Here is a 13,593-nt window from a genome sequence, read left to right on the forward strand (position 1 = left end):
CTTAATTTTCACCCTAGACGAATTCTTACTACTCTGTCGCTGGAACAAGACTTTTATGGTGACTCTTAAACCATTGAGTTAAATCCGCTGGGCAAGTAGTTAGATACACCTACTGCACCATTTATAAAAAGAAAAAAAAAAAAAAAAACTAGGGGGCATATATAAAGTGATGAAATTGAAGTGGTAATAAATTAAAGTTGACGAAAAGAAAGTCAAGAAAAGAGGGAGGAGTGGAGTGCATGGGATAGATGAGAGAAGGTATAGTACAGCTTACATGGTAATGAAAAAAGGCTACAACGTAGGGAAAGGACCTTTGAATTTCCAAATGGAGTAAGCTATGACAATAAAGCTATGACTCCTCAGTGCATCCATTATATTGTGTGTAGTGTATGTCGTCTCAGATCAGCGGAATTTCTGGGCTCTATTCTCGTGTTGTTTAAGCCTGTCAAAATTACTATGTACTACCACTACAATTTTAAGGTTCCTCCGTCTCTTCTACCACTCCCTCTCTCTCTCTCTCTCTGCTTATTATTAGTTAACTACGTCCGTGCATTATATCATGGCGTTTTTGTTATGTCTAGGCTCTTTATCATTGGAAAACGAAACACTTTTTGGCCTTTAAAAGCGTCTCCAATAATTATAGCTAGATTGAGTTAATACCCAAAATCGTCCTCGACTATAGTGGTTTTTCTCAATTTCGTCCTAAACGACTTTGGTGACCTAATATCGTCCCACACTTTTGTGTTTCGCTCAATTTAGTCCCAGACTTTTGTATTTTTGCTCAATTTAGTCCCTCATTTGTTATTCTGTCCATTTGGTGTTAAATAAATAGACAATTCAGTAATTTTAATATTGGCATCTCTTTACTCATAGACATGTGAACTGCGAAATCCCCTTTTTTTTTTACGAATTACTCCCAGAATTACTCCTAAAACTGCGAATATAAAATTTGATTCGCAGGTCCGGGAGTAATTCTGGGTATAATTCGTACAAGAAAGAGGAATTTCACACTTCACAAGTTGAAAGTAAAGAGAGATCAATATTGACATTACTGAATTGTCCCTTTATTTAACACCAATTTGACGGAATAACAAATGGAGGACTAAATTGAGCGAAACACAAAAGTCTGGGACGATATTAGGTCACCAAAGTCGTTTAGGACGAAATTGAGAAAAACCACTATAGTCGAGGACGATTTTGGGTATTAACTCATTATAGATTTTGATGAATTTTTTTTGGTATAATAAAGAAAGAGAATATAAAAGGAACTAGGGAAGGGAATAAAAAAAAAAGGAAATTAAAAAAACAAAATATCAGAAAAGCATATATATATTAACGGGCGCGCACGCGCTCCAGGGAGCTTCTTTGCTTTTTTGGTGGGTCTCACATTTTCTGTAAAAATCAAGGATCTCCTGTAGCAACCCGTTTTCTTCTTTCTCCCCTCCCTCTCTCCTCCACACAAGCATTAGCTCCGCAAAAATCAATGAAAATCTCCCTATTGGAGATGTTGTATGTAAGATAATAACGTTTAATTTTGTAAATTCAGTGTTACTATTTGATGGATAGCGTACTAGGTCTGGGCCCTGTCGACCGGCCCAAGGAAAGCAACTGGATTAAGGAAGCCCAATAAAGATACAAGACACAGAGCAACCGAAGAGTTTGTCAAGGATTGAGCCTATTATTCCCAATATAATCAGAATTGGACTCATTATTTCTAGTATAATAGAACTAGATCTTATTATGTAACTAAGACTCCCAATATGAGGCAGTTTAGAATTCTTATTCCTTGTAGGGATCTAGGCCCAAATATGTATAAATAGACCTCTCACATAGATGAGAAGGGACAACTTTCAAGATTGACAGAGCAATACTCATCAATACAAAGTTCCTACATTCTCTCCATATATTTCTCCTATATTTTTCCTATATTCTCGTTATTCTAACGGTAGTGTTGGCCTGCCGTTGACTGCCCAAAAAGTCATAAAACCAACATTGGCGCCGTTCGTGGGGATCGATACGAAAAGTTATCGTTCATTCCTCAAAACCCTGAAAGCATGGTAACTACACGACGAAATACTCGAACTAACCAGGCAGTCACTAGACCAGTCAGAGATTTGAGAGAAACCCTCACCCCCCCCCCCTCGCAGGTACCGAACGATCAGCATATTTCCCTGGAGAGGGAGGCCGACCGGGGAGGTCACCAAGAAGAGGAAGAGGTTCGTTCGAACGCACGCCCACCGACCGTTGGTGTCCCACGGACCCAGCTAGTGGAACTCACCCCCGAGATAGTAGAGGCCGCTGCACGCTACTTAGCGTCCCTACATCATGGCCAGGCTGCAAGGGCAGGATCCCCAGAACCCTCCCGGATAAACAATACCACCCAGATCGCCGGCGACCGTCTGCCCAACACGAACTTGCCCCCTGAAAGAACACAGAGATCGGCTCCACCCCAGGGACCCCGTCGTGCAATCTCCGTCCTAGATCGCTTAGGGCCCCTGAACCAACGGGAAACCGCTCCACAGCCTGAACTCGAAAACCCCCCGGTAGAAAGCCCGCAACAAAGAGTCAGGCTCAATCCCCAGCGACGGGTGGAGGTCACCCAGGCAACCGGTTCTCACACGGGAGGGGCGAGGGAAGGGGATCCCGATCGAAGAAGAATTCTGCAAGACATGATGGAGGGTAGCGGAGAGACTCCAGAACTTGGTCAAGGGAACCGAGATCGAGAGATGGCAGAACTTGCCAGGGAGGTGAGAGACCTTCAAAGGAAGGTCGAGGGTAGGGGAGATCGACCAACCGCTCGATCTCTATTGTCTGCCAGTCCATTCTCTATGAAAATCCAAGAATATCGTGCGCCAAGAGACTTCAAGTGTCCGACAATGCCTACTTACGATGGAACGGGGGACCCCAGCGATCACTTAGTCGGTTTCCAGGCAAAGATGATGGTAATAGGGGCGGAGGACCCCATGTACTATCGTGCCTTTTTCTCAACCCTGGGCGGGGCAGCGCAGCGTTGGTTCCTATCCCTAACACCAGGGTCCATCGATCGCTTCGAAACCCTGGCCGAGCAATTCCTAACCTACTTCGCAGGAAGCATGAAAACAAAGAAACACTTCATGACCCTGACTGCCATACAACAAGGAGAAACTGAGACACTAAAAGAGTTCCTAAAAAGATGGCAGAAGGAAGTACAGGCTGTAGAAGACCTGGACGACCGAACGGCCCTCACTTTATTCATGGAAGCCCTCCGGTCAGGGGATCTGTTCACTAGTCTACGAAGGGAGACCCCCGACACGTATGCACAGGCCGTTCAGAGGGCCAACAAATACGCGGAAACAGAAGAAGCTTTGCAACAAAAAATAAGGCGAGAAGCGAAACGACCCCGTGACGAGACGAGAACGCGTCTGTCGGACCGACTGTCTAAACGGGAAGAAAGATCTAACGTCATCCGGGGGCCACCTCCCCCTCGACACAGAGCAGTCCCCACCCTCGGGGCAAGGCACGTGCACGAGGTCCAACCACCCCGACCTACAGAGAACCTACCGCCACCACCCACAAAGGCGGAGGAACGGCCGGCCGCGGGAAGAGCCAGATACTGCCGATATCACAGGTCCACAGGACATTCTACCGAAGAATGTACTACCCTACAAAAAGAAATCGAGGAGCTTATCCAAAAAAGACAATCGACTACTTGCCCCAACCAATGGCGAAAACTTCCATGGGCACCAGCTCGGAACCCTCCCGGCGAACTTAGGGATAGCCCGACGAACTTAGGGATAGGCCCCAACAGAAAGCACCCAACCAACAAAAGGGGAATCCAGAAGAGCAAGACGATCGAAACTGGAAACACAAGCGTGTGATCCACATGATTTGTGGCGGGCCTGCGGTTGGAGACAGCTCTCGCGAGAGGAAACGTTGGGCTAGACAATTATATGTAGGCGCAGTGCAGCATAGACCCCCCATCAAGAAAGGCCGGAGGGACGTCATCACCTTCTCTGATGAAGACCTCCCGGACGGCCCAACACCACACCGCGATACCCTTGTCATCACCGTGGACATCAACGGGACCACCGTCCGGAGAGTATTTGTAGACACTGGCAGCAGTGTCAATGTCATGTACCTCGAGACATTTAACAAACTGGGACTGTCCCGAGAACAACTACACTTAGTGCGTACGCCACTTGCTGGGTTCACCGGAGATAGCGTAGAGGCTGAGGGGTGCCTCACCTTGTCCGTGGAAATAGGAGAATACCCAACGGTCCGTTCCCTAGACATGGAGTTCGTGGTTGTTAACATCAATTCTGCGTATAACGTAATTCTAGGGCGTCCGGGTTTAGAGGACCTGGGGGCTGTGGTGTCGCTCGAGCATCTGTGCTTAAAATTCCGAACACCCGAAGGAGTGGGGATCGCTAAATGCGATCGCCATGTGGCCCGGTCATGCTACCTCCTCTCTTGCCGACAAATTGGGAAACGCGACCTGCAGGTCCAAACTATCACCGAGAAAACCAAAGGAGAGGAGATTAAGGAAAGGCCGGAACCCGCAGTCGATTTAGAAAAAGTAGCTTTGGATGACTCCAGACCAGAAAGAACGATCAAGATAGGCAAAGGATTAACAGAAGAGGTCCGCCTGAGTATCTTACAGACACTGAAAGAGTACAAAATCCTATTCGCTTGGGGACCCGAAGACATGCCCAGAATTGACCGGTCGGTCATCACCCATCGCTTATCTGTCAATCCGGCCACTCGACCAATCATGCAGCGGAAGAGGCACCTAGCGGCAGACCGAAGAGAATTCGTAAAAAAAGAAGTTTCCACCCTACTAGAGATCGGACACCTCAAGGAAGTCACCTATCCCGCTTGGGTGGCTAACGTTGTGCTAGTACCCAAGCCCCCAGCATGGAGAATGTGTGCCGATTATACTGAGCTCAACAAGGCGTGTCCTAAGGACCCCTTCCCCTTACCAAGAATAGACCAACTGGTAGACCAAACTGCCGGTTGCGCACTACTTAGCTTCATGGACGCCTTTCAGGGCTACCACCAAATATTTATGGAAGAGCATGACGAAGAAAAAACGGCATTCCTGACACCTGATGGAGTCTATTGCTATAAGGTGATGCCGTTCGGCCTGAAAAATGCGGGAGCAACATTTACAAGGATGGTCTCCAAAATATTTCACAGCTTTCTTGGGAAAAACATGGAAGCTTATGTCGACGACCTGTTGGTAAAAAGCAAAGAAGCCCCCGAGCACTCTTGAGACCTTAGAGCATGCTTCCAACTCATGGAAAGATACAAGCTGAGATTGAATCCAAAGAAATGCGCATTCGCTGTCCGTGGGGGAAAATTCCTAGGATACATGGTCACACAGAGAGGGATAGAACCAAACCCCGAGAAAATAAAAGCCATACTGGATATGCAACCGCCCACCAACCTGCTGGAAATCCAAAAACTGACGGGACGACTGGCAGCCCTTAGCCGTTTCCTCTCCAAATCGGCAGAGCGCTCTCTGCCATTCTTCGAAGTGATCAAAAGAAGAGAGGGGTTCGAATGGACCCCTGAATGTCAAGCATCGTTCGAGGAGCTAAAGAAATATCTGTTATCCCCACCCCTACTAGCCAAACCCAAAGAAGGTGAAACCTTATACCTTTACATGGCGGTATCAGAGCAGCCAGTAAGCTCCATTTTGGTGCGGGAATAAGAGAAGCTATAGCATCCAATATATTATATCAGCAAATTACTAAGAGGGGCAGAAACCTGATATACACCCCTGGAGAAGATGGTCTACTCCCTAATCACCACAGTACGGAAGTTAGTCCCATACTTCCAAGCCCACCCCGTAGAAGTGCTCACAGACCAACCACTTGCCGGCATCCTGAGGAGCCACACCTCCTCTGGTCGAATGGTGAAATGGGCTATGGAGTTGACCCAATATGGGATTGAGTACAAACCCCGACCCTTCATCAAGGCACAGGCCCTGGCCGGTTTCATCGTGGAATGTACAGCAAGAGACCAAAGGGGGAGGACAAGTGATTTCAGCCAGAATACCTGGTGGGAAATGAGTGCAGACGGAGCAGCCAGCACCAAACACTGTGGAGGGGGAATCATGCTAACGTCACCAGAAGGATTCAAAGTATACTATGCCCTAGAATACCAGTTCAAAGCATCGAACAACGAGGCAGAATATGAAGTAGTGATCGGAGGCATACGGCTTGCGACCGCCCTTGGAGCACGTAACCTTCGCATTCGAACAGACTCACGACTTGTTGTAGGACAAATCAAAGGCACCTTCGAGACTAGAGGGGAAAACTTGAGGATGTACAAGGATGTTACTGAAGGATTGCTGGGAAAGTTGAACGCTTACGAAATACAACACGTGCCCCGCACGGAAAACATGGAAGCCGACCTACTCTCGAAGATCTCCCTGGGAGGTACCCCAGGACACTTAGCTCACATATGCAAGAGAGAGATCATCCACGCGCCCAGTACAGAATCCCTCTTGATCGCAATGGTAGCCCCAGTAGGCATCCAATCTCCGGATAGCTGGATAGGAGATCTAACCAGATACATCACGAATGCAGAACTTCCGTCTGATCCTGTACAGGCCGCAAAAGTCAAGCGAAGGGCCCCAGCCTACCAATTGGCAGACAACCAGCTGTACAAAAGATCCTTCGGAGGACCCCTACTAAAATACCTCCCACCAAGCGAAGCCAAGCAAGTAATTGAGGAAGCCCACAGCGGGATATGTGCAGCTCACCAGGGAGCGAACACCCTGGCCAGAAAATTACTGGTCCAAGGATATTACTGGCCCAGCATGACACAAGATTGCATCCAAAGGATTCAAAGTTGTCATACTTGTCAAAAGTTTGCAGAAAAGCAAAACCGACCGGCCACCTTCTACACACCGGTCACCACAGCCATACCCTTCGCTAAGTGGGGTGTAGACCTCCTAGGACCGCTACCCCAAGCGCCAGGGCGCCACAAGTTCTGCATAGTCGCCATTGACTACTTCACTAAGTGGATCGAAGCTGAACCATTAGTAACCATCACCGAATACCAGTTTTGCAAATTCCTGTGGAAGAAAGTGATCTGCCGTTTTGGCCTGCCTGAGCATCTCTCACTGATAATGGCCGACAGTTCGATTGCAAGGACTTCGCAGAATTCTGTGAAAATTATTCTATCAAGCACACCAAGGTATCGGTGGCATACCCCCAGGCAAACGGGCAAGTAGAAAACGCGAACAGAACAATCATGGATGGACTAAAGAAACGAATAGAAGAAAAAGGTGGTACATGGGTGGACCAACTCGACCACATCCTGTGGGCTCATCGAACCACCCCGCGACGGGAAACCCCATTCAGCCTCACGTATGGGTTCGAGGCCAAGGTCCCTATCGAGGTCTTATGCCCCACGAGTAGGGTGCAACAATATGAGGATCAGGCTAATGAGCGGCTACTGCAACTAGAAAAGAATTTCCTCGAAGAGCGGAGAGACGCAGCTTAGCACCGAATGACGGAATATCAACGAGCTGTGAAAAGATACCACGATGCACGCGTAAAGCCTAGGTACTTTGACATAGGGGACCTAGTACTCAGAGATAGACAAACCGCCCTACCAAATCAAGGCGGGAAAATAGCCAAGAACTGGGAGGGCCCCTACAGAGTCTCGACAATCATCAGACCAGACACCTATAAGTTGGAAACTATGGAAGGCAAGCTAATTGAGCGTATTTGGAATTCAAATCGCCTCAAAAGGTTTTACCAGTAGCCCGCATGAGAATTTCATATCAAATATCCTCATGTACTATTTACCTTTATTAGTTTCGTAATAAAATATCTTTATTTTGGACTACACATCTCATGATTCGCAAAAACATAACACATTACAACATCTCAAAGACGCTAGGTCGCAGTTAGCCCCACAAGGGGCTAACAAACTCACACCCTATCCAAACCAACCTGAACCTCCCCAGAATTCTTACGCTCGATCACCCCGGCCAGTCACCCTAACGAGTCATTTCGACAAATCAATAGCCAATTCATCTTACCACAAATCGGCGGTTCACCCAACGCTCGATGGACAAGTATAAAACAAGGTCGCGCATGAAGCAATAATCAGTTCACGATGAAACAAAATGAATGAGGCTACTGGGATAAAGAGCCCTACAATATCAGGTGGCGGAGAATCTAATAGTGGGGAGTTAAGGGTGAAGGGCTTAGTGTAGTATATAGAGGCTCTAGGGGAATAATCAGGGCGTCATAAGACATAAGGCTGAGTCTAGAAGTTATTAGAGTATTAAACAGCGTCAGTAAAAAGCAGTCAAATAGAGTACATAACAACAGAGAGCGGGAGACGTTCTCAAAAGCCAGTGGTGGAATAGCATAATAATAGAGAACGGGAGACGTTCTCCAAAGCCATCAGTGGAATGGCATAACAACAGAGAACGGGAGACGTTCTCAATAGCCACTGGTGGATGGGCATACTGCCAGAGAACGGGAGACGTTCTTAATAAACCTTTGGTGGAACGGTATACTGGCAGAGAACGGGAGACGTTCTCAAAAGCCATTGGTGGAATGGCATAATAATAGAGAACGGGAGACGTTCTCCAAAGCCATCAGTGGAATGGCATAACAACAGAGAACGGAAGACGTTCTCAATAGTTTTTTGATGGATGGGCATACTGGCAGAGAACGGGAGACGTTCTCAATAGCCACTGGTGGATGGGCATACTGCCAGAGAACGGGAGACGTTCTTAATAAACCTTTGATGGAACAACATACTAACAGAGAACGGAAGATGCTCTCGAAAGCTGAGCAGGGTAGCCAAAAGTTTAGGAGTTAAAGCTAAAATCAGCATATACAAAACAGAGCGACCAAGGCACCAACTATCCGGTGTACATAAACAAAATAAAGCGATCAAGGCACCAACTATCCGGTGTACATGCAAAATAAACAAAATAGAGCGACGATGCACCAACTATCCGGTGTACAGACAAAATAGAGCGACTAAGCCACCAACTATCCGGCGTACAGACAAAATAGAGCGACTAAAGCACCACCTATCCGGCATACAGAAAAAAAAAAACACAAAATAAAAGGACCAAATCATCAACTACCCGGCATATGAGCAAAAGTAACAAGGCAAGCTAGAATGTCGAAGTCGCCACAACCACCAAAAGTAGGACACATATACCCTAAGGAGCGGAAGCATAACCTGGGGTATCCCCCTGCCCAGCCTCGCCTGGGTCCAACTCCCCAAAGGAAACGCCAACGAATCCCTGAAGGTCGGCAGATGAAGTAAGGAAACCAGGATCCAAAGGGTTCTCTCCTCCTCCGCCCGCACTCAGCAATGGCTCGAATCCAGGAGGAGGCACAACAGGGGCAATACCCATCGGCGCAGAAGGCTCCTCGTTCAAATGACGATCAACCCAGGGATGGTAAGGAGGTGGGAAACCCAAGTCTACCGGCTTAAAATGGGGATTAGCAGACTTCATAATACCATAGATATCCTCCTGCATATGTCGCATCCCCTCATAATAGTCCTCCGACGTCATGATACTAGTATACTGAACACCTGCGGGAGTAGATAGCCACTCTTTGCTGATTACTGCAAAATCCTCAGGAGTCTGACGAATCGCCTCCAAAGCATCCTGCCTAAAAAGCTCCGAACCACGATAATCCTCTATGGCGGAACGAAGCAACTCCTTCGCCCTTCGACGACCCTCCTCGGCAGCCCTCTGCGCCCGTAGAGCCGCAGCTCTGGCCGCAAAGCCAAGTTCCACCTCGCGCACCTGACCCTGGTAACGGGAAGAAAGATCAGTCAGCTGGGCAGACAACTCATCTACTCGGGCGCAGAGATCCCCTGCCTCCGAGGAACACGCTTGAAGGTCTCCATGCCAACCGAAACAGCCTAGTCACAGGAAAAAAACCCAGCGAGTTAGAAAGAAGAGCATAATAAAAGAAAGCCTAACAACCAAAGGAAGACTATGACAATTATGAACGCACCCGATAAAGCTGAGCAATCAACCGTTTGTGAAGATCGTCAATCCCAAGAGACTTCAGAGCCTGCCGATCGAGTGGGAAGATAACACCATTTCCCCACTCTACGGGATTAAAGTTAAGCCGTTTGCCACTCATGGTAGAATCCTCCCAACCATCCACAGTCAGGGTCATAGGTCGCGACTCCGACTCCGGTGGCGCCTGCCCACCCTGGTCGAGCTCCTCCCGAGCCCTCTTCCGCAAAACTCGTCGACGAACCTGCCCCCCATCTGACGGGGCCATCGCGGCCTCGGAAGAACCTAAACCGAGCCCCGCGCCAACATCATTAACTGGGGAAGAACGGAATAAACCTGAAGATCCCCCTCGGGTCTTTTACCCTTGTCTGGAGAATTTGCTGCCGAAGGGTACGGGGAAGCAGGAGGCTGAACGGTTTGTGACCGAGTCTGGCGACGAAACTGCGCACAAAGAAGTTCCGCACGGGTGGCCATCACCGTATCCAGTCGGCGAGTCAATGGAATAGGAAGAGTGTCCGCCTCTGAATCCGACCCCATGCCAGGGTTAGCTGGAAAATAAAGAAATAGTCAGCAAGGCGGAGGATATATATATATATATATATATATATATATATATATATATATATATATATATATATATATATATAATAATAATAATAAACAGAGTTTGGACACAAACCAAAGTTACGGAAAGGCCGAATGTGCCGGGCTAACACCCCAGTCGGCGCAGGCGGACGGTCTAACTTGAAATAAGAGGAAGGCCAAGAAGTGGAGAAGTCAAAGGTACCTTCAGCAAGGCGAACAAAAATAAAACTCTCCTTCCAGTGTTTGACGGACTGCGTAGTACCCTTGAAAAAACGCAGGCCGTCACGTTGGGAGAACTGGATAGAACCCGGCGATCGGGACCCCACTGTAGCGACATGAAAGAGCTGCGTGAAAAGAGCAAGAGTAGGAGGAACATCGAGATGATGACACCGCCTGAGAAAATCCACTAAGAATCTAAAAGACCTAGGAGTCAACTGACCGGGAACCAAACGGAAGTATCTGCAGATCTCGTTAAACAGTGGGTGAGGGGGAATACGAAATCCATATACAACTGCCGTAAAAGATAGGCCCACATAACCACCCTCGGGAGGATCATGAATGAACCGCGACCTATCTAAAACTACATCAACTGAAGGACCCAGTAGCACACAGATATACTCGTAATGTGCAGAATCCAGCACAGACGTACGAGAGGTGAGATGACCGATACCCTCAAAATTACCCGGTCCTCTCACCAAGGGAGAAAACGAAGGGCAATCAGGCAAATAAATGCCTGAGGATCGACCTACCTGCAAAGGTGGAGGAACAAGAGCCCGACGGATAGAAGGAGAAGGGGAGCAGGAAGACAACAATATAGGACTGGACTCGAGCTGGCCAGGCAACGAACTAGGCGCCGCAGACGGCCCCGAGAGGCTGCCTGCGGAAGCAAGTGAGCTAGCATCCGAGGAAGAAGAGTCCTCCGGGACAACAGAAGACTGTTCGGATGTGAACCGTGACTCGGAAGATGAGTAAATTACCCTAGGCATAAGACTGCCCCGAAGAAAACAGCAAAAAGACGATCGAGTAAGAAACTAACTGCAAAATGACTAACACAAGAGCCGAGGAGCCACACGCAAGCCTGAAAAAAGGTAGTAAAATGCGTCAAATAACATGCGTATATTTTCGCCAAAATAAATAAAAATAAATAAAAATAAATAAAAAGAAGAAGAAAAGAGACAGAGAATATATATAATGAGATGCCAACCATGATACTTTATGGGTTTGACAATATTAGAAAACTGTTTAATCGCAAGATGGATCTTGGTATGATAAAAAAAAATCTAATATGCCGCCTTGGACTCAACTAAATGGCTCACCTTTCTGTGCTCTTTTGTTTGGTTAGAATAGTTGAGTACATGATATATACCCTTTCAGATTCCAATGCCCATTTCTTCTACAGAAGTGTCTACTTATACTTATTATAGATGGCTTTCATAAACATCAGGCTTTAGGGATGCGAGGACAACAAAAAACAAACTAGGTGCAAATTTTTTGCAAAAGTCCGTACACCAGGAGCAATATTTTCGCCAAAAAAAAAAAAAAAAAAAAAAAAAAAAAAAAGAGCTGGCCGGCCAGATTTACGGCTGGCCAGAAACTGGCCAGCCGCGAACACAGCCTGGTCGGTCGCAACGACCGACCGACGTTACCACCTATAATCCAGAGAAGAAGAGAACGCACCGGCTAGCCTAGAGGAAACCAATCACGCGATACCGGAAGTCCCGTCGTTGCTACTAAGGTCGCACTTCACTGTCAAAAAAGGAGGAGGGACGGGGTGAGAGCTACAGAGAAGAGATATGAAATTTGAAAATGATTTTTCTTGCCTCAACAGCAACTTGGAGGAGCTGGTGAGCATCTACTTGCTTGCATCAATTCCTTCTTCCAGAAACGACTCTTTGTGAGAGGGTGTCCGGACACATAGAGTACATAGGCAAATACCAGGGGTTACTTCACAGCTGCTATGCACATTAAGAAGCACACATAGCCTTCTAGTTAGTCTTTACACTTTGGATATACAGAGCATACATGCGAAGACCAGGGGTTATTTCACCGGTGCCGTGAATGCATCTAACACCTTCTGCAGTCTTATATGTTCCCTCTGCCATTACCAGTCTTAGGTATCTTACTTGTCAGCCACATGAAAGCACACACTACCCCCTAATTTGACTTATATATATATATATATATATATATATATATATATATATATATATATATATATATATGGCTACAGGCACGCGAAGTCACGAACCTTCTCATGGTTTCCTGTTCACAATGGCGTTATCATTATTATTAGAAATAAAGGTCAAATAGGCCATCGAACTGCACATGATAAAACAATTAGGCCACTGAACCTAAAAAACCAACAATTAGGTCCCTAAACTAATCAATTTCAAACAATTATTCCAATTTGAAGGTTTCCAACAGGTCAACAGGTCATCTCCCAAATTAATTATTTTTTTAAAAAAATTAAATATTAAAAATTAATTAATTTTAAATTAAACTAAAAAAAAAAAAAAAAAACTGGAATCCAGCCGGAACCATTTTTTTTTTTTTTTAGTTTAATTTAAAACTAATTAATTTTTAAAATTTAAATTTTAAAAAATAATTAATTTGGAAGGATGACCTGTTGACCTATTAGAAACCTTCAAATTGAAAAAATTGTTTGAAATTGATTAGTTTAGGGACCTAATTGTTGGTTTTTTAAGTTCAGTGGCCTAATTGTTTTATCGGGTGCAGTTCGATGGCCTATTTGACCCTTATTCCTTATTATTATTATTATTATTATTATTATTATTATTATTATTATTATTATTATTATTATTATTATTATTATTATTATTGTTATTATTAATGCACTTCCCTAAAATACAAACCTGCACGTATATCTGCCTTGTATTATTATTATTATTATTATTATTATTATTATTATTATTATTATTATTATTATTATTAACGGACCGTAAAATGAGATACTTTCCTGAGAAATCGACTCCGCGAAATCTCAA

General features: G+C 45.9%; 1 protein-coding gene across 1 annotated transcript; it reads left to right on the forward strand.

Annotated features, from left to right (window-relative positions):
- Nucleotides 1–5,770: 5,770 nt before the first annotated feature.
- Nucleotides 5,771–7,222, forward strand: LOC109167359. The gene has a single exon (XM_019316380.1). It carries the CDS (start codon nt 5,771–5,773, stop codon nt 7,220–7,222), a length of 1,452 nt encoding a protein of 483 aa, XP_019171925.1.
- Nucleotides 7,223–13,593: the final 6,371 nt, after the last annotated feature.

Source organism: Ipomoea nil, unplaced genomic scaffold, assembly GCF_001879475.1.
Source record: "Ipomoea nil cultivar Tokyo-kokei standard unplaced genomic scaffold, Asagao_1.1 scaffold3150, whole genome shotgun sequence".
NCBI classification, from domain to species: Eukaryota; Viridiplantae; Streptophyta; class Magnoliopsida; order Solanales; family Convolvulaceae; genus Ipomoea; species Ipomoea nil.